Genomic DNA, 22,421 nt, shown 5'->3' on the forward strand with positions numbered 1-22,421 from the left:
TACGGTCATTTATAGAGCCGCATATTCGAGCAGCCCTCGTTTTGTGACACGAGCGTCGGAATGACTGTACAATTCTTAAGGCGATCGTATTGTATATATATTTTTTCTCGTTATTGCCCAATCTGCGTGTTCCAGCTTACTGTGTATGCCGCCGTCCCTGCGTGTCTGCTGGCCGCCGTCTCCCGACCCGTCGCATGAGCGGCGCCCAGACAATTAGACGCCTTGCCGTTATCTCGCTTCCGTGTGATGGCCACTTCAAAGGAACGGGACAAGGACCGCGTAAAACTCCGCAGGTATAACTGCGTGGGACAAAGGCGCGGCGGCGGCCGCCTATAGGGGCTGCACCGGTGGATGTTTACCTCGCTGGAGCTTTTTATCTATAACTCCCGAGTTGTCGTGTGTCCGTAATCGACGCCCGTCCTGCTGCCGAAAACCACGCGCTCCCGTTTCGGTTTGCAGGGGAGGGTTGATCGGCATTGTTTTAGTGCTGCGCGTCTCCGTGGGTCTGTAATTTGGGCAGCTGGCGAATCGGCGGTAATCGGGAGTTGTGGTTTTTCTCCTCTCAAATCCAGAGAGATCGCCTCGAGGCTCGTTAAATGCGTATAGAGGCCTGGACGCGGTGACTCTATAGCCTGTTATCGCGCAGTCGTGCTGTCGTTGTGCATGCATGCGTACGCGACCACGAAACGAAGCTTTGTTATTGCCGGTTATATGGCGCTTAAGTATGAGTTAGGGCGCGTTTCTGTGAATAATAGAGAGGCGGTGTACGTGGTACGAGTCGGGACTAACCACGTGTGGGCTGGCTGGTTTGTGCCGTGCGCCAAAGAACGAGGGTTGGCATACGCGTTCGACTTGTTGAAGTCACTGAGCTCCCAGCGAATGCTGTAGGATTTTATGTTTTCAAGCGTTGATACTCAGGCGAGCATTTGTCGCTGGATCGGAGTTGTGACTCCTGACTGGATGTGGGTAAAACGGAACTGACTGCACCAGTTCGTCGCCGCCGGCGAATGGTAATTAGTCCGTGGTGTGCCTAACTGTGGCTGATGTTCTCTTTGCAGTAGGTCTAAGGGAGTAATTGTTGCGCTTTGAGGGACTAACATTTTATGGGACCGCCGTTAGTCCCTCACGAGATTGCTCTATGCCCCTTTTGTCCTTTCTGGCCTGTGATACGCTTCGCGGAATTACCGTCCGTTTTCGGTCGCGACTTCAGTTGAAAAATTTGACTGAATTTTTTGGGATGCGATAAATATACCGGCAAATTACGAAAGGTCACGTCGCATGCCAGCGATGTGCCTTCACGGCCCACCTTTTTTTGCGCGCGCGTTCAGATTTTGCGAAGCTTGCGCACCATGGCGGCCGCGTGTTGTTTCTGGCGTCGGTGACCGCTTAGATGAAGTCACACCGTGTGTAAGCCCCCCCCTCCCTCTTCCGCCTGCTTTCCTACTTATGTGCAGCAGTCTCTCACGGCGCGCGACAGTTTAGCGCCATTGTCCCCAGGGGTCGCGAGCGCGCGTGCTCGCTTGACTTCCCATTCTCGCATTCTTCAGTCTGACACGACGACGCACGCAAGAGCGGAGAGACACCGCGTCGAGCGACGACGTGCTTGACCCCGGCGCCGAGCGGCCGCGCCTCGCTCGGCGTTTTGCCGCCGGCCGTCCCCGTCTTCGTGCGCGGAACGTCGTCGCAGTCGGGTCGCTGCCGTGCACGCTACGGTGCCGCCGGTAACGACCGGTTAGAGGCCTCCCCCTTCCCTCTCGTTCTCTCTTCCTTGTCCGGCGACCCGTCCTGCGTCCGCAACGGAAAAAACGAAAGACGAAAACAGAAAGGATCAAGCACGCTGGTTTGCTGCTCCGATTCCGGGCCCGGACACACCGAGTTGCCTACGCCTTGTCACCGCCGCGTTTTTCTTGCCTGTGCGTGTATTCCTCCCCGGCTCGTCCGCAGGTTAATCGCGTGTGTAAGCGCATCCTGGCTCCGGTGTCGTAGTAATAGCGGCGCTCTAATGGCGGCTCGCCCTCGTGCACGCGCGTTCCGTGACGCCGTCGACGTCGGTCCCGTTTTCGAATGTTTACCATCAGAACGTGTCTGCCCCGAAGCGGGAGATGGATAGCCGGTCCTGTTGCAGTACTCGGGGCGCGCGCAGACGCGACGAGCTACTTGCCCGATGAAGCGGAACGTTGACCGTGCATGGATTTTCTTCTCCTCTTTCTTCTTTATTTATCCAGTACGACGACGCTTTCGTGTGTGAGTCTCTCTTCACGACGCGCTGGTCGTCGTGCGACTACGCCGAATAACCCAAGAAGGAAACGCGAGAAGCGTGCACGCTCTACCGGATGTTGCAAAGGAAGGTTCCGCAGCGCATCCTCTTTCACGTGACCCGACGTCACCAGTGGGTTCGTCTGATCCTTCAGCGGTTCCGGGAGTGTCGGTGTTGTGCGGACCACACGTGACCGAATGCTCTTTCGGGGAATTGTGCGTTAGCATTAAAGCCCGCACTCATCGATTTCGCCGTTGTCTGTCTGAAGCCTCTGGCGGGTGGGCGGTGGCAGCCTGCCGGCAGGCTTTGCGGCCAGCGATATAAAGTGCGTTAACGCTTAAGCGCGCACATTCGGCGATCTTTGTCTGAAGCCATATTGCTTGACCTTGGAGCAACCTACGTGGACCGCCTAGGTCACGTGTCCTTGTGACGTCATCACAACCTGCCCGCTGTGGGAGATGGCAGTCAAATTAACGTATTGGTCGTGGGAGGAATTGCTCGGGAAGAGCAGTCTGCGTCGCACAAGCCCCACTATAGTGGCAGCATTTGCCATCGCAAGGCAGTGGCGCATCGCTTAACCGCTGCGCCATGAGTGGTGCGCGGACTCCCAGGGATCTATTCGTCAGTCATTTTTTAATGCTAAGGACAGCGAAGGGGAGTCTGTATATATTCGACAGTCTTTTTGTGGTGTTGTAGGGTGGCTTCGTAATGAAGTATTGCGCGTGTAGTCGAAGAATAACTATACGTTTTACCTGATCATAAAAATGGCCCGTCTTTGCTGATTTCTTTGTAATCATTTACATGCTTTTATTTTTAGCTTTCCACTCATTTCCTCTACATTTATTTGGACGTTATCCACTCTTCAACAGAGCCAGAGATTCGGTAAGGGAACTGCACTTGCATGACAATTCAGTCTCCATTTCTGATCTTGCGCGTTGAAGCAAAAAAGAGAATGGTCTAAAAATTGGAGAGGACACTTAAAGCTCCGCCTTAAGGGTATGACGCAATACCGTAGTGGGTTAGGCTTTCCATTCTGAGCAGTTTGACACCTTTGAAAGCATTTTTCAATTGTTTCACTTGTTTCAGTTAATTAATTTACCAATTAAACGCTCTAAGTTTTTTAATTAGCATCATCAAGCACTGTCTTTTCATTCTGAGCATTCTGACACCTTTGAAGCCCCTTTTCCTTTTTAAATTTTTTTCATTTCTTTAATAATCAATTAATTACAATGTTTTCATTAACTACTCATCGCATATCACACACCAATCAATCATCAATCATTAGAACCACAAATTACCATGCTAAGTTTTTTTTTTTTTTCACGCAGCCCCCCATTATTTCTGACGCGCGGTACCGACTATGACTACGCCCACGACTTACTGTATATTTACGCCGACGGCTTTTCGACCGAACGAGCTGTATACGCTGTCGCGTATTCCGTTCCTTATCATGCATGCATGCACTTGCAGCTTCCTTAATATCCATTGAGGGGCCTGAAAGGCTGAATCAGGCCCGTGATCGGGTCAGGTCGAGCTATGGTGAATTTCATTTCATTTATTAATACCCTCAGGGCCATTTGGCATTACAGAGGGGAGTGATTGAATGAATAATGCATTAGACAGAAGCAAGAAACGCAGCAAAATAAAAAAAAAATACACGTTGTCGCTTTCAAGACCTCACGCGAAGAAGGCATTTCGGAACTCAGTCACATCACGGACAAGAGCAATCCGCACCGTGGTTGGAAAGCGGAATGTGAGTCTGCAGCGTAACAACTTCCCGGAACGTGCTTTCCTTCCGGGAGCAGGCCAGCTGTGATGCAACACCGATGCGACTGTAAGAACTCGCGCTTGCTCACTATCATGCTTCGTGGCGATGTGGAGGTCCCTGCAGCTGCCATCAATTGGTTGGGCTGACGAACTATATGTCTAAAAAAATTAAAAAAAAAACTGATGTCACCGTGGCTACCCGCATTGAAGGTATGCGAAAGCATTGACACCTGCTCGACACTCTTTGACCCTTGTCCTTGTTCCTTTTTGGTGTCATTTTGACGTCTGTTGCTGTTTTGATGCCTTCGCACTATATCGGCGTCCGTGGCTATTACGACGTCTAAGTGGGTTTTTCCGCTTTAGTTAATTAACTGATTACTCCACATCAACCAAATTTGCCCCATAGCGAGATTTTTTTCATCCTCTATCTGATGCAATCAAACTTTTTTTCCTATCTCTTTATGGGACGACAGTAACGTGCGGACAAAACTGCGCAAACGTTTTGCGGACACTTTTTGGCGACGCTTGCTTAGCCATATAATGTTTTCGCATTAATGATGTAGTAATAAATGCCTCCGCGTCGAGGCGCCCTTTGTCCATGCGGAAGTCTTCACACGAGGTTGGGAATAAAAGTAAAAAGAGTTTAACGGCATATATATATATATATATATTCCGTCCTTTTCACGACACGGCCACGCTTTTGACGGACCCGCGCAGGAGCCCGCGATATATCGGGGGAACTTTTAGGCCCCTCCCCTTTATTATCACGGACAACTGCGTGGGCTGGGAAGGTGGCGTTGCGCGCAACAACGGTACTGCTGTATGAACAATTAAAAAACGAAGAAGTATAGCCTGTCGCATGCCCAGAAGCAGAGCTAAGCACGTTATTCATGTCCAACATTCTCGAACAAAAATTTTGAAAATCGAAAAACTATAAGATGCTCTTATGGAAATATTGAAGGCAATGGTCCATTCTTCTGTTATGTAGCAAAATCTTTCTTTTAAAGTGGTTCCATCGATCGCATCGAGCAGTTGTCCCATCCCTACGATAAAAGTCCAATGGGGAACGCTTTTGACAATAGCGAAAACGTTAATTAGAAGAAATTCGAATGGCATCGGGTGATCTGCGAATATGTTCATCGTTATGGAGAAATTTTACATTATATGAAAAAATTGCGTTCATCATCGGTTTCCCGCTCAAAAATGATTTTGTCTGATTGGTTGATAACTACGGGATAGAGTTGAGGCATGCAGCGTGCTTATCAACTGAAATCATCTGCGGCTTGTCGTCGTCGAAGGATTACGTCTTCCGAATTATCGCGCCAATGATAAGAATGGCGTGTGGGTTTCTAGAACGTCGGCTCCGTAATCGGGAGGGCGACGTTTTGGCGGACGTTAGCACACCGCGACTGGACGACACTGTGCCGGAGCGCTGCGTCATTGCCCTACGTGACTTGTGTGTCCATGAGCTGAAGCTAAACAAACAAAACAAGAAAGCTGCGTTTCGTGCGAAACACTATAGTGTCCCTAAAGCGTGGAAACCACGCACTCTACCTAGTTCGCGTTCATGTCCCGCGACATAAAGCAAGGTCACGGACAGCGCGACACCTGGCGGCGCCTTCACGAAGAGGTGCGTGAAAGGACGCTGTGAGGGGACGTGCTGAGGGGACTGAACTGCCGAGGCCGTGACGACGCAGGAGTTTTGAAGCGCTGACATCAGACAGGTTGCCAGAGCTTGCTCGTTGTGGTGCTTTTCTTTTGTTAATACATACATGCTTCCTTGGTATGGCACTGCAGAGTCTTTTTTTTTTTTTTGTTATTGCGATAGCAACACTACGCTAGTCGCCGAGCCATTTCGCGGAGCCGAGGAAAGGCCACGGCGCACAGCTGGCGCGCCGCCGCCGCCGCCGCCGCTGCGCGGGTGACTCAGAGGTGCCGCCGCCGCGCTCGCCAGTTGCGCATGCGCAGTAGCGGCGCATTGTTAGCGTGCCGGGGTGCCGCCGCAGCCGCGCGCTCTCCATCGCTTCTCTCTCTCTTCCCTGCGATGCGCAGTTAGCGCAGTAGCGGCGCACAGCTGGCGTGCCGGGGCGACTGGCACGCCAGCTGTGCGTAGTGACGTCACTTGCTCCTCGCGCATGCGCAGTATGGTCGTGAAAGAGCACGCGAGACGGTGGACAGTGTAGCTCACGCAGCAATATATGGCTACGCGCAGATGCTGCTTTCGCAATCCTCCAGGTTTAACCAGAGCTAAACCACAGCCAATTTTTTTTTTTTGCCCAGTTTTACGTCCGCGCTTCACGGCAGTTTGTTTTGGTCTGCGCTGGCTGACTTCAGCTGGATACCAGCAAAGTACAAGACCACGCGGATAACAACAATGGGCGCCCAAGAATTTAAAGGCGCGTATGTTTGTACGCGGGCTCGTATTGCATACATTGCCGCGCAGATATGTCATCCATGTCATCAAAGTGAGCTTGGAAGAATAGGGAGAAACAGTCGCAGCTGAGGGAGATAGCCTCGGCAGGATAGAGGAGCGAGTGACAGGTGTTCGAAACATTTCTTCAAAAATAAATAAAAAAAAAACACTGCGGATCTGGTAACTTAATTTAAGAACGAGTCAAACATTGTGAGTGTGATGACTGAAAATTTGAATGAGACTAAACGGGCAGTATTTAGGAAGTTAGTCGCCGCCCGTGTCTTAGGCAATCCTCCGCAGTGGGTGCGCGCAGTTATCTTCTTGAGGACAACAACGATACAGAGGCCTGTATAGGTCTCCAGTGAAAGGCGCCTAGGCGACAACACAAGAAGGAAGACTGACGGGTTCACACCGCCAGCTGTTTATCCGACTGACCAGGAAACGCATTTAAACACGCCATATAAACCACGTCACGTGACTAATCGCTACAACCCCAAGAACCCAAACAGCCGCACGGTGACATGCAAACCCATAGGTCAACAAAGCAGTTCACCTGTAGACTACAGGCATCTCTTTTGTAACCCACGCTTGAAAGCTCCGCTTCGCCTGGAACAGATGAAGAGAAAAAAAATAGAGCATAGTAGCAAAAGCAGCGTCATACATTCGTGGCAAAAGAAGTGTGAGAGTGCAAAAAATTGGTTTATTAGGGTTTAACGTCCCAAAGCGACTCAGACTATGAGGGACGCCGTAGTGGAGGGCTCCGGATAACTGACAACGCACAGTACACGGGCCTCTAGAATTTCGCCTCCGTGGAAATTCGGCCGCCGCGGACGGGATCGAACTCGCGTCTTTCGGGTCAGTAGCCGAGCACCATAACCACTTAGCCACCTCGACGGGTCACATATACAGGCTTTGCTGCGCGGCGGCAAATTGTACCCACCTCCTCTTTCAAATTACAGTTTGAGTTCCCGTGCTATGTCGTTCATCTGAAGCATACACCAACCCTTTTCTGGCTTGGTTTTATGTGTGGGGTTTAACGTCCCAAAGCGACTCAGGCTGTGAGGGACGCCGTAGTGAAGGGCTCCGGAAATTTCGACCACCCGGCCATTCTATAGCTTCTGTCGGTACTCTGCGGGAATGCGTTTCTCTATTCTTTCCCTTCTCTACTTTCTCAATTTCTTTTTTAGGCGTCGGCACTATTATTCACCGGCATCAGTACCGTCTCTGCGAGCGGCGGTCACCGAAGGGTTCAGCGCTGAGTTTTGCGGAATCCACCGTTAATGGCCTCATTAGCTTTCCCTCTTCTCTGCCTCCTCTGAGTGGCGGTAGTGCGTTAGGAACCCCGGAGGTCGCAACGCGGCGACTGCATTAGCCCATTCACTGTCTTCGGAAGGCGCGCACTTGCGGCGACTCTGGCTGGCGTGTGAATAATTTAGGACCTCGCGACGCCTTCGCCGCTTCGTCTCGCGCGCGAGCTGTCTCTAGATGGTTCTCGCCAGCAGCCCTTGATTTTTGAATACTATCTAAACACGCAAGGAGTAACAGGGTATGCTGCCCAAGCCCTGTGGTATATATTTCCAATGCTAAAAATGCAGAATATTTTCGGTCGGAAACGAGACAAATTCTTTCCTCAAAACATGCAAACAGAAGCGCCTGTGCAGCGTGTAAAAGCCTCCTTCCATTGCTAAGTTAATATATGCTTTGCAGTAGGAATATACTTCCGTTGCCAAGAGTAAGCATTCCGTTTATTTAGGGATCGAAATCTAATCCGGAAGTTAGGCAGTGTACAGAACCCCTTAAAGGGAGTTTGCTAGAGAAGTTTACTACCTTTTTACCCCCCCCCCCCCCCCCCCCCCCCCCCCCTCGAAAAGGCTTAGCCTATTCGTGTTTAGAGTTATAGCATGCTCCTCAATTGTCCTCAATGGAGCAAGTATTACGGATAGAGTGTAGTTGACCTCACCATACTGCTGTCGCTCGCTCGCGCTGTTTTCCTGTACTGTCTGGCCGATGATGATCGCAGTGCATTCCCCACGATGGGATTTATACAGCCATCATTATTTGTGACGTTGAGACTGTATTCCCTGCCGACGTTTCACGCGGGACATGGGGAACTTGCGTTCAGTTGGCTGCAGCCAACTTCTGTGCGCGGACTGGACCATTGCAGCTCACGGTCTGGAGCTGATGGGACATGCTCTTCATAGCAGTCGGAGATGATCGTTCCATATCGTCTTCCAGTCACTGCTCATTATGGCTAAACGCAGAGAACGTTGTCGTGCGCTACCATTCGGAGCCGGTTGACTCGGTATGTAATCTAGGACGTCTTGGCTGACTTATCGCAAACGGACTAGCTTTGGTTATATCATAAGGGAGTGCGTTGTTGGGGCCTATTCATATTAGAAGAACAGAGTAAACAACAAAGCCACACGAGAGAATACGAGCGGCATGCATGTCGTGTCGCTTGTTTTTTTTAACGCTCTTCTCACTATAATGACCAGTTACGCCTGAGGCTTGCGTACTCTCTCCGGCAGAGACGAGTTACACTTGTAAATAAATGCTTCCTTGCGGAACTTGTTGAATTTCTGGCCAGCTATAGTCGTTCGTTCATGATTTCTTCGAGGCCCAGCGGCGCGACAAACTAAGGACGATATGCTGAAGTCGGGACAGGTGGGACAGAGCAGGTGGGACAGAGCAGGTGGGACAGAGCAGGTGGGACAGATTCTGTATCATCCGCTCGTCTCTTTGTCGTCCTTATTGGTAGTTCATGTTTGGGGAAAAAAACAGCGCGCCTTTAAGACACAATACCCGCCGCGGTGGCTCAATGGTTACGGCGCTCGGTTGCTGACCCGTAAGACGCGGGTTCGATCCCGGCCGTGGCGGCCGAATTTCGATGGAGGCTAAATTCTAGAGGCCCTTGTACTGTGCGATGTCAGTGCACGTTTAAGAACCCCAGGTGGTCGCAATTTCCGGAGCCCTTCACTACGGCGTCCCTCATAGCGTGACCCGCTTTGGGGCGTGACGCCATAATAAACCAAACTAAACCAACCTTTAAGATACGGACTGAGAAAGATAGGACGACACAGCACTGACTTCAGCTAGTTCGTTTATTGCAGAGCGACGCAGTATACATAGGAAACAGTGGGCAGGAAAACATGGGGAACAGCTGCTGGGCTTGCACGCGACAGAGAGATAACAAAGGAAATGCTGCACCTGGAAACAGACTGAATGAATGAATGAGCTGTTTATTTAGAAAGGGAGGCTCAAGGCCGTTTTTTGGGGAATTAGGTTGTTAAAGAAGGGAAAAGTAAGGGTGTATCGATACATGAAAGGACGGCATGGGTGGTCTAGCCACGCTTTACATTGCTTTGTAGAGGCCACTTAGGAAAGGACTACACTGGAAGGACGGGTCAAGGGATGAAGCCGACAGGCAGTAACAGACTAACAAATGACAATATGTGAGAGAACATGAAAACAAAAATGCAAGTAAAATGGCGAAAAGGCCGCTAAAAGGTCCTTAGTTTCTTGCGTAGGTGTAGGAACGCCTTGTAGAAGGAATGCCAACATGTCGGCGACTTCGCGCATGCCGCACGCTGTAGCTGACACCGAGCAGCGTGCATTTTCCGTCAGCACTGAGTGAGCGGTCCCTCGCGTCTCCATTCCGCCAGTGTATATCGATCCAGGAGTGGGAGGGTGGCTCGCCCGGTGCGCGAAATTACCTACTTCCCCGCGCACCTATACATCTTCCGCGCACTCCCACCCCCGAGTAGCGGGGAGGATCCTCAGCGACGTCGTTGCCCAGCGTCGAGCATCTGGCGACGCGTGTGAGAACCGGGAGGTTCCCGACCGACGCGGTTTTTCGGTGACTCACTCTCGGACACGCCTCCCGTCTGGGGGGACCGACGCCGTCGCTCGAAGATGGCGGCGACTGCGTACCGTGCGTGCGGCGGACGGAACGAATCCGCGTCGCTTCGTTAGCGCCGTTGGGTATGGCCGAAAAGAGGGTAACAAAAGGTACAAAGAAAACAAACGACAGTGCAGTGCAAAAAGAAACACCACCACCGCCAGGGATTCGTTTTGGTCTTCCAATTCCAGCGTGGCCCTGCGCATTCCAGAGACAGCTTTTCCCACCCAGCGCGCACATGGCGATGTGCGTGGAGACGCGTGGTTGTACGTAGTGCGAGCATATATCTGCGCGACGGCGCTTTTGTTCTGGGGTCTCAGGCTGGAAGTGCGTTGCGAAATACAGCCTTAGGAAGAGGCCGCATGTGTCGCCTGGAGGGTGTAGCCGTCCCTGGGGTCCTTACGGTCGCGACGCATCGGTCAACGCGGCCCTACTCGGCCGCGCCACAGTCGTGGAGGCTCGTAAACAACGAGGTCTGCACGCATGTCTTTCTCACTCATACACAGTCGCGTGGATACCGATGCGCGGTGTGTGGTATGGTGTGGTGGTCACCGTCGTCTTCACGTATCTTACGCATGAGGCGTACAGAGGTGTGGTCATGGAAACGAAGGGGAAGTCGGTGGTTACGGCAAACATTGCTGTGCCTTTTCTATTTCTTTATTCGACTTATATATACATGTATATTGAGAGAGAGAGAGACACGCCCCTAGAAGGATACAACGTCTGCAGTGAAGCTCCGCCCACATTCATGACCGCCACACACAATTCCTGTGCGACAAAAAGTAGCCTGGTAATTTTTTTTTTGTGACCTAAACAAAGCATATTATAGCCGAAATTATAAGCTCGAGAATGTAGATGCCTCTGGCTTGTTTGGTGCGGCCAAACATTAAAAAGCCGATTTCGTTACTGTTCCGATTGGTCAGCGGAGTAATACAGAACCTGGAGGTTTATGGCCCAATTGTTACGGACTGTTGTTTTTTTTTTAGTTGCATCCTTCTGTAGGTAAAAATGAAGGCGGCCTCGTGACCAGGCGTCGCGGGCTTGCTCCGAGCATAAGCGCTGCTGCGACCGACCAGGGTCTGACAGCGTGAGGCGTATCAACCGATTGCGAAGGCAGTGCTGCAATAATAGAGCTGATAGGCCTGTGATTTCTTTTTATTCTTATGGGCAGGGGGGGGGGGGGGGGGGGAGGCTGATATTTATATTCTCCCTGTTCTCCTGTTCCGAATTGTCCTGCATTCCTACCCCGAGCACTCGGCCTTCCCACTAAAATGTCCCACTTCCACTCGGTACCTTTTATCTCTCACATTTGGGAGACGTGGACTGCTAGTCCCTTACCTGCCTTCAAGGACTTCCATGCGCATAGTTAGTGGCACACACTTTACGTGTATCCAGCGACCCAAGCCACCCGATGTTGGCCTAGGTTGATCAGTGATACCATTGACCAGACCCAGACAGCACAACTACATCCTCGGGACGTCCTGAGGATCAAATTTTGAGGGTGGTTTATGGCTTAGGGGGGTTTGACATCCCAAAACAACTCAGGCTATGAGGGACGCCGTAGCGAAGGGCTCCATAAATTTCTACCGCCTGGGGTTCTTTAACGCGCTTTGACATCGCGCAGTACACGGGCGTCTAGAATTTCGCCTCCATCGAAATTCAGCCGCGGCGGCCGGGATCGAACCCGCGTCTTTCGGGTCAGCAGATGAGCGCCATGACCACTGAGCCACCCACACTTGTACCTGTGTCTCGATTAAAGTGCTCATTTCTCTCTCTTACTTTCTATTTTCGAAAATCGTGTTCGAGCCTGTCTGCGCAAGAAAGATCGTCACAACGCTCGCGAACAAGGGCACCGGTTCAAATTCGTGTCCCCGACGTGCCGTTGTCCTTGCCGTGTCGCCCTGCTCCGAGAACTCAGAAGGCACCCTCGGAAGGCCTCATCTCTTTATGTTGCCGCTGACACGACGCCTTTTTCCCAACAGGCGTATAACGGCCGGGCATTCTGGCCGTGCACTCGCTGGCCACGTTAAACAGGCCGCGAAACCCTTATCCGCGGGAGAGGTAAACGAGAAACAGGGCTCAAGCGGGAAAGGGGGCGAGGTACCTAAAAGCCAGGGGTGCGGCACTGCCATATTTTGGGTGAGCGTCGCGTCCTCGCGCGGGGCTCCCAGAAAACAGGTCCGCCCGCAGCCCTGCGCTGTCTCAGGCTTGTGCAACCGACGGCCTGCATGCCGGCGTCAAGCCTTCCTCGCTGCAGCCGCCGTGCTGTGGCAACGATGATCTCGTTCCAGAGTGGCCGGCGCGGCGCAATCTCCCGTCTTCCGAGACGAGGGAGGAGCCGACGTCCATCGCTCCGTCGCGTGTTGTGCGGTCGGGGTCGACGCGCCGAAACCGCCCGGCAGCAGCGCTTCTTTGCCTTTGTTCTTTTCTTCGATGGCGTCGAAGTGCTTCCCGGTCGGTTTCGCGCTGTGTTCCGCCACGGGGGTGATTTACTCTAAATGGAGCGCTCACTTGTCTCGCTTGGAGGATGAAGAACGAGGATGTAATGCGTACCGTTTCTTGCGGCAGCGGACAACACGCACGTCCCCGATCACAGGACTGCGATAGCTTTGCGTGACGTGAGAACTGCCTGGCGCCTGCAACACCTCCTTAACACCGCCCACTGTACCACAGCAGCAACAACAGCGCGTGAATGAATGCACCGTATATTCGGTCCTCTTGTATACGTCATGGCCCGACCAAGCGGTTTGCGCGTCCTAAAGATGTTTGCAGGGTGATCGCGTCGACCAAGACAGCTGTAACCTCTTATTGCATGGCAAATCGTTGGTCGTTTGTCGGAATATATAAGGTTGGAATATTTAGCTCGCACGAAATGCGTCTTTGGCGAGCCCGTTCAGCTAGACTGACCTTCAACGCAGGCTCCTCGTCGATGCGACGGTGACATATTGCCCTGCTTGTTTCACGGCCTGTCCATGGGATTGGCGCAATCTTACCTAAAGTTCGAGCCGTGAATTAAAACACAGAAATGTCGACCGACATTCACTTACGCTTCGCCGTGAACGCATTTCTGTGTTTTATGGGGGCTTAAAGTCCTAAGGCGACCCAGGCTATGAGGGACGCCGTAGTGAAGGGCTACGGAAATTTCGACCTTCTGAGGTTCTTCAACGTGCGCTGATTTCGCACAGTTCACGGGCCTCTGTAATTTCGCCTCCATCGAAATTCGACCGCTGCGGCTGGGATCGAACCTGCATCTTTCGGGACAGCAGCCGAGTGGCGTAACTACTGAGCCACCGCATCCTATGCGAGTAAATAACGGTACGTGTGTGCAGTGTTAGGGATTTTAAATGGGGTCAGGTTGAAGTGAAGCTGCTGCTCTCACCATTGCGTAGAATGCTGCTTGCGGATTTTTACATTTCATTTCTGACAGCTTCTTTTCAGAGCGTGGCTGCATCTTTCGATCGTGAGAACATGCAAGACGTCACGCTTTCTTCGCGATTTCCCACAGTGTTATATGAGCATCATTGAGTAGCTCAAGATAGATTCGTCTTTGCCGTTAGGCTTCGCCCATTATTGCTCGCAAATGTGCTGAGGGGCTAGTTCGAGGTCATGGGCTTTTGTAAAGACGGGGTCGCGGCATACTTCGCGGGAATCGTAAAAGAAACAAAAGGGAAGATCCACCGAGCGCCAGCGCAGGTCGTAAATAGTGCGGCCACGTTGTTTAGGCTGCTAGAAGCCTGTAATATCCTTTGACCTCGCTGGGCAACCATTGAGCGGTGCGCAATAATAGGGTGTTTGAAGAAATAGATCTGCCGGAGCGCAGCAGTTTGCCGAGAACAATGCGGGGAGTGGCTCACAACAGCGTGCAGATGGCTTGTCAAGTGTCCGTTCATGTGTTTTTCTGTTTTTTTTAAGCACCAGAAGCAACTCCCCTTCTTTTGATGTCTGCAACCTGTTAGTGATCTACTCAAACTTAGCGCGTCCAGAACGCGTTGTGTAGGCGCATGTGGTGGCGCCATCTGTGGATGATAGTAGAAATTAGCCGACTAGTTGGGCTCGGGTGGGGGATCTCTCACCAGCGCCTCCTCTATTTTTCGTACCTACCTCTCGAACGTGTATTTCGGAGGTCCTACCGTGCTTTAGTATGAATGCTTTTGTGTATCGGGGCTGCCATTCTGTAAGCTAGACACGGTATTCTCGTCTATGAAGAAAGATATTTCTAGTAAAGGCCTGTGCTCAGCTCCGTGGAGTGGCGACATCGGTACCGTGCTGCGCTCGGGAGTTCAAGGCCAAGAGTTCGAATCCGCGTAGTTGCTCTGCTGCTGTTACAAATTCCGGGTAGCTGGCAACTTCCACTATCCGTGCCGAAAAACAGCTACAGTAGTGCCGCACCCAAGGCCTCAATGCTGTCCAAAGTGTTTGAGGCGAAAGAGTGCGGATACATTGTGATCTCGAATATATGACTTTGCTGCGTCTTCGGACTTTCGGGTGTCCATGAAGCGCATGATTTGTCGTGACAGGATCCCGTGCCTATACATGTTGCTTGTCGGCCGATAGAAATTATGGCGATGTATTCAGCATGACGTTCGGATTTGTAATTACCAGCTCAGAACGAGATTTCGACCCTGTAGAAGCTTTGAACGTTCATGATTAGCTGGATAACTCAGAATCCTAGGTAGTGGCGCATCTAGGAAACGCATTTTTCTAACTTGTCCATATTTCTGCAAAAAGGCACTGAAATTTCCTCAGTAAGTGTTTGATACTGTCGCATCAGACACTAAACTTACAAATTACTGAGGTAGGATTGTTAATTATATTTAACATGGGCATAGCACAGTGTAGAGCATGCTAGTCTAAGCTTAGGATGGCCATAAAAAAAAAAAAAATCTCTCCATGGCCCTGGCTCCAGCAGTGTGAATTTCTCCTTTGCCAGGCATGTATGTAACTCCTACCCTATGTAACTCCTATGTAACTCCTGTGTTGCACTTGTAAAGAATAGTGACATTTTTTGTTCAAAGCCGTATTTCAAAAATTGAATTTGTATACTGTCATCGTTTTTTTTTTTTTTTTTCAGTACTGAAAAGTCCAACCCCTGGATAAGATTAATTAACAATGCTGCTGCAGAGTGCCCAATACCAGACAAGCACCCCTGTGTATTCTGCACTGGGACTTTATCTGTGACACAATTAGACACATGCGGTCTCTATTGTGAGAGAATATGCACATGTTTTTAATAATTAACAGCTGTTGTTTACTAGATAAAATAGTTGCAAATATCCAGCATCCCAAAGTAATCACAAAACTCACTCGCTTGGCGAAGCCTAACTTTCAGTAAGAGAGCCAGGCTAACAGTGTTCTTTGCCCCATTGCAGGCACACAGCCGAGGCTGCAGGAGGGGCGAGGTTAAAAGCAGCGGCCTGGCGGCCTGGCCATGTCCCTCTGGTCGGGTGAAATCCACGGTGGAATCCAGCTACCACCCAACTACAAGATGTCGCACGACAATGAATCTGTCAAGTCAGGCCCCAGCGAGCGGTCACGGAGGTCCTCTGCTTCTCGGCACCACAACCACAGCAACAACGTTCAGAACCACCACCAGCCTCACCAACAGCGCCAGCAGCAACAGCAGAAGCACGATGAAGGCCCGCAGCAGTCGTATCGTGCCAGCCGGAGGCATTCTCATCGGTCTACACGGTCATGTCCGACCCAGGTCAAGGTTGGTGACCGCAGGGATGAAGTCATTGAAGTGCAGATCCTTCCGCAGGACGACAACTGGGGAGACAACACAACAGCCATCACGGGGAACACAAGTGAGCGCTCCATCAGCGCCGAGGACGTGTCGAGACTCGGTCATGAGCAGGAAAGCACACCCGGGGGGCTCTTTCGGTGCCACATGTGGGCGGGCACCGTGCTTACTAGCATTCTGTCCCTGGCAGCGTTCCTGTCACCCATGGTGATGGTGGCGCTACCACGGGTTGAGATGCTAGAGTGGAAAGTGCAGAAGTGCGGACCAGAGTGTGATGGACTCCTCATCAGCTTTGCCTTCAAGCTACTCATCCTCGCAGTTGCCACATGGGCCCTGTTCGTCCGACGACCTCGGGCAACCATGCCACGCATATTCATAATGAGGGCTGTGGTGCTGGCCCTGGTGTTTGTGTTCATCTTCTCCTACTGGCTTTTCTTCAGCGTGCGCATCTACGAGCGGCGTCACCAGGACTATGAGCTGACCTACCTGAGCATTGTGCAGTTTGCACTATCCCTGGTGGACTCGCTTCTTTTCATTCACTACATGGCTGTCATACTTGTGGAAATACGGCAGCTGCAGCCGCAGTACTACGTGAAGATTGTGCGATCGCCTGATGGGCAGAGCAGAAGCTACGCAGTTGGCCAGCTCAGCATACAAAGGGCAGCAGTGTGGATGCTTGAGAAGTACTATCAGGTGTGTGGGAACATTGTCAGTTATGCTTCATCATCACATGACAGATTCATTTGTGCACAGAGTCTATCTCACAGTCCAAGATTTTACTTCAAGCAGGATGTATAAGTGAAAGTTGCAGCAACGCAGTTTGCATTACTATGCAGCGATAGTGCGGGGTGTATGCAGTTATGACACTAGTATAACACAGATTTCCCACGTAACCTATGATCTGTAGACAGCGGGAATGTAACTGATATAAGCCATGTAGCCTGTCTCAACTAGCTTATGTACATGGGCTGCATATTGGGTTCTTTCAATGAAAAAGGGGGTTGGGGAGATTCCAAATAGCTATTGTTGTCAATTGCTTGCCCTGGGCAGGGAGTCACAACAAATGGCATAAATTTATAATGTGTTCACTTTGTGCAAGTTGCCGTGCTTTGATTGAGGGACAGTTTTGCTTCTTCTAAACGTCCATTACACGCTTGATAGCGGCCCTTCCTGTGCTATGTGCAGTTACATTCCTCGGTAATTTCAATTTTGTGATTCTGCTGTTGTATTTGCAGGATTTTCCAATCTACAACCCATACCTGGAGACAGTCCCCAGCCGCCATCGAAAGCAGCAACAGCAGCAGCAGGCTTTCAAGGCAAGTGCCCTTTCAATGAAGTGCCACTTGACCGAGTTCACTGAGTTTTAACATGGCTAATGGTGCTGAATGCCAAGTCTGAATGCCAGAAAAGAAAAGGTGTGCAGGAGAGGTATCTTTTTTTTTTTAATTTACTTGTACATATATTATAGTGTAAATAGATTTCTTGTATATTATACCGCTCTCCCCCTATTTCTCCCTTTCCCCTCACGTCTTTCACTGCATTTCTCCAGTCTGCCTGCTATTCCTTTATTTCCACTGCCCCATCTCAGGCACTTCCTGTAGCTATAGCAGATGCTGGGGCTAGCAAAAATCTTTTCCTTTCTTTGTTATTATTCTTAAATAAACCGCTACTCTCTCTTTCTATGAAAGGGACCTTGGCATCCTCAGCTGGGACGAAGCGCTTCTTTTTTCTTTAAATATTGGTCATTGCTCCACAGAAACAAATAATAAAAGTGCAGCACTGAGAAAAAATGAGCATAGGACTAAAACAGAACTATGAAGGTATTGAAATGCATATAAAAGTCCAGTATCAGTATGTAGAGTCTTGGCTGAAATGCTGATGGGACATGAACATAGGATGCACATGCCTATCATCTGGCGAGATATATTCCTCATAGAATATGAGTGGCATTCACTGGCATGCAGTATATACGTGAGTAAGGGCTGCACTCATGTAGGCAGCTTGTAGGCTCCTAGGTGTCACATATAGCATCAGACTGTATTGAACAATAAAGTAGTTTCCTCAGACTATAGCTTGAGAATTGAACTGTAAAATTCCGCTTTCTGTAAGGACCAAAACTCGCCAAAGTTTCAAAAAAAAAAAATGTGCGGCCCTTATTCACATATTAGTATAAGGCATATGAGGAACATAATAAGATATTTTGTAGACACCTAATGTGCCTGTTACTCTTTCAATTTTCCCTGCGTGACTTCTTCATTTAGAATCGGTCTTTTCAAACCAGTTTAGTTATTTTTGATTTATTTGAAAGCAGTTTATTTTGCTTTATTTTTAGTTTTGGATACAGATGCTCACAGGCTATCAAAGTGCTCATACAAGACACAGAAAACTGTTCGTAACAGTTTGTGGGTTGCATGCTTTCAGGTGTATGATGTTGATGGTGTTGTGGAAGAAGACCAAGCTCCACTCAACCAGACAGTTCTGCCTGGCCGGCGATCAGGTCACAACGATCGGTTTTACGAGGAGCATGAGTATGAGAGGCGTGTACGCAAGCGTAAAGCCAGGCTTGTGTCGGCCGCTGAGGAGGCCTTCACTCATATCAAGCGGATGCAAGACGAAAATGGTGTGCCATTATTTTGATTTTTTTGTGTTCCATTGATTGTGACATATCACTAACAAATTTTTCTGCCTAATTGTGTGCCTACACAGCACTGCTGAGTGAATTAGCTGATTCCAGTCTATGTTAGCGCTGTTTTGTCTCTCTTCTTTTCCCTTGTACAAAACTTAACATATCTTAGAAAAAATAACAAACATTTCTTTCACCTGCCTGAGTCATTCCCTTGTAATATGCTTGGAGATTTTAGCTAATCACAGGGAATGTTCTTGCCTTCTATGCAAGAGGTGACCAGAAATAACAGCTTGTGCCCGACTTGGAGGCCGTGAGGTACATGGCGCTTTTGGGCAGTTATGGTCCCTGAGGATGAGATGAATGTGCAGCATGCCTCGGCATAGCAGGGCTTATGCAGGGGTTAGGATCCTGCTTGTGTAATCCTGCCGGTGTACACAGGGCATGTCCATATACATTGCACATATATTTTGATTTATTTATTACATACGGCAGACCACAACAGGATAGACAGGCACATGTGTGTAAAAGTACAAAAAGATACGGAACAGAATAATGAAACCGATGTGAGAGAAAAAGTATTAACCAATGCTACTTGAACTATGACAATGCTGTAAGGTTGTTCCAATACGGTATCATATGCGGATATCATTCCTGGGTATCTGATATCACCCACATGAAACTGGAGGCACTATTTCCAGCTGGAGCTAGCTGGAAGTATAAATTTCCCAGCTGGATGCCAGACATGATTTCCAGTTCAGGACATGATTTCCAGATCCATAATCCAGCTGAAAATTCCATTTTCCAGCTGGAATTGATAGTTTCCAGTTGGAAATGCACATGATTTCCAGTTCCATAATTCACAAGAACCACTTTTTCTCTGGAAGAGGTATTGGTGTGTTAAAAAGTGCGCACGAATGTTATCTGATCGTGAATGTGGAGTGCCAGCAACTGTCTCAAAAGTATAGCTAGGGGATTTCGCCCCATGAGTGTGGTGAACAAACACTCTCTATTGGTTACGGCACATGACCTTGAACTTCTCATTTAAAAGTTCCTGAAACATTCTAGACTGTTGTATGATGATGCAAAGCACAATATCAGATCACAATCAAACAAGTTAGGCAGGAAGTAAACAGTAAAAAATTTAGTACTCTAAATGATGGCAACAGAAAGACAGCGGCAGCGGACATTTAAATGATAAAAAGAATACAGGATTACTTGCCAATTTTATTGTTGTTGCTTATGATGACTGTGTTTAATTAAGGCTGCTGGTAGAGGAATAACTTCCTGATCATGGCTGCTACTCTGGGCACTGTTGGAGGCACAGTTTTTATGCTCAAGGTTGAAGCTTTCCACTGCTATGGTCACATACCCTCAGCTGACACTTTGGTCAAATGTTTTTCGTGACTCTTTTGAAGTCTGACATTTCATATCATCCAGGAAGCATTCACATACCGTATTTTCCGGTGTATAAGACGCACCCTTGTATAAGACGCACCTGCCATATATGCAAGCTGTCACTGAAAAAGTTCGTATATAAGACGCACCCGTGTATAAGACGCACCCCAGTTTACCCAGTTAGGCTAGTGAGGCTTAATTAAACACGCTTGCGCGACTATCGCGAAATGCACCGTACCTGTGAGCAATTCTTAAGCAACGCTAAGTGATCGAAAAAGGCAACACTCACGCCATACCCGTCCACGTTTTAGCAAAAAAGAAAGAAAAAACGATACAGCTCCCCATATGTCCATAACAACATTTTATTTCTACTTGAAACCTTCGAAGTCTTCATCTTCAGATGCGCTATCAAAAGGTTCACCCATTTCTGGAAGCAACTCGGCTGAAACATGCACTACGTACACGGAGCAAAAAAAAGTTGCAAAGGGTGACTAAAAAAGAACGCCGGCTTGTCTTGACAATGGTGAGAAGCGCGATTGTCACCATCTTTTGGCGCTTCTCATTACTTTTGCTTGGGGCCTCCGAAACAGCCACGCGTTTGTGATCCCGGAAGTCGTCATCCCCGCCGTTTCATGATAAAGATCACCCAGAATGTCGCGCACAGCGGTCCCTCTATTGAAGTATTAACCATGTTACAACCACGTTATTGGTAGTGATATTTTTTAGGCGAAAAAAGCTTGAGCATGAACCGGAGTAATCGATGAACTCGCAAAAGAAAGATGAAAAATTCGCATATAAGACGCACCCTTGTATAGAATGCACCAGCAAGATTTTCGAAAAAAAGCCGCGTCTTATACACTGGAAAATATGGTACATCCTAAAGTTCACCACTAAGCATCTATATTTAGTCACTGATGCAAATATTTATGGTTTCAGCTTCATCTACAGGAAAGGGAATCCACAAAAGTTTCATTGTTTGTTTCCTGTCAGAACATCTTTAGATCAGAACATTACTGAAAATATGGGATAGTGTTGACTCGCAGTAGGTCATCGACTATCCAGGAATTCTGCTTTCGACTATCTAGACCTTTATCTGCTCGATAAAAGATGGTGAGGCTTCTTTAAGTTTTGTTGCTGCATGGGACCTTGCAGAGCAGGCAACATTTTTGTGCTGCCTTGATACAGAAGTCTAATTCTTAAAGCATGTTTAAGTTGCATTGTGTACTTTAAAATATCAGTGTCACCACGTTAGGGCACAGCTCTATAAAAGCCCATATGTAAATGCACTGTAATTTTAACGTTGGTTTGACACTCTGTTGTTTTCGCCGAGGAAAGTGCAGAACATCCAGACTACTGCCTTTGTTCAGTTCACTGGATGCAGCATATTACTGTCACATTGCATTAGGCATGCACATGCACGTATCTCCAAAAGGGGGGGGGGGGATTCATAGTAGTGCCCATTCATGTCTTCTCTGCAAGGTAGCGGGGAACAATATGGGACAAAATTTGTGCCCCTCTTCCATGTCTGTCAGGGTAGCTGCTGCACCCTTTGTGCTCTCTAGCTGTGCACGCCTTTGTTCGGGACCATCTGCTTTGACGTGGACCTGTGTTGTGGTGCATAACTCAGCATATTTCAGAGTAGATTTTCAATAGAAAAAGACAGCGCAGCCTCATGCCAACTCTCCAGTTACTACAGGCCACATGTTCCAGTGACGAGTTTAAAAAAAAAAAACTCTGTGTGTTCCCATCACTGACCAATTTAAATTACTGTGAGAGCACAGGGCAATGACGAAATGAAAAAAAGAAACTATAAGTGACCTGGTTCTTAAATTTTTAAATCAAATTATTATGTCACCCCATTTTTTTTCTGAGTAACAAAGTACCATATCACATAGAGGCATGCCATAATAAAGCCTATCATTATATTGAAAAAAAAAAAACTTTGTAAGCACAACTTTATTTGACTTATTTTCTGTAAGAAACTGTGTAGTGATGGTATTAGTGTGATATTGTTGAGGCTTTTGTCCTACAGAAAATTCGGCGGCGACAGCAGCATCATCATCGGTGCTGTAAGCGAAAAATGGGTTGGAGTGGGGTGGCCAACTGGGCCACTTTGGTAAGGCCAGTTGGCAATTCAGTTTATGGTTGGTCGTGAGAGGGTGCTCAAGAAGAGTAACCTGTGTCACATAAGCCCCATCGGTGGCAGCACCTGGCATCGCAGGGCAGTGGCGCATCTCTTAACCTCTGCACCACAGCACCAGCAGTGGTATGAAGACTCCCAGGGATCTATGAATGTAAAGTAAGGAGCGACCAATTCCACATATA

General features: G+C 49.0%; 1 protein-coding gene across 1 annotated transcript in view; it reads left to right on the forward strand.

The window, feature by feature from the left end:
- Vang (Strabismus domain-containing protein Vang) overlaps positions 1-22,421 on the forward strand; it is a 122,665-nt gene that overhangs the window by 99,166 nt on the left and 1,078 nt on the right. Inside the window, exons 3-5 of the mRNA XM_089548417.1 lie at positions 15,705-16,768; positions 17,311-17,391; positions 18,497-18,695. Of these exons, the coding sequence (XP_089404543.1) occupies positions 15,764-16,768; positions 17,311-17,391; positions 18,497-18,695 (1,285 nt within the window). The 5' untranslated portion in view covers positions 15,705-15,763. The remainder of the gene's footprint in view (positions 1-15,704; positions 16,769-17,310; positions 17,392-18,496; positions 18,696-22,421) is intronic.

Source organism: Amblyomma mixtum, chromosome 6 (genome assembly GCF_055824585.1).
Source record: "Amblyomma mixtum isolate Tamu chromosome 6, ASM5582458v1, whole genome shotgun sequence".
Lineage (NCBI taxonomy): Eukaryota > Metazoa > Arthropoda > Arachnida > Ixodida > Ixodidae > Amblyomma > Amblyomma mixtum.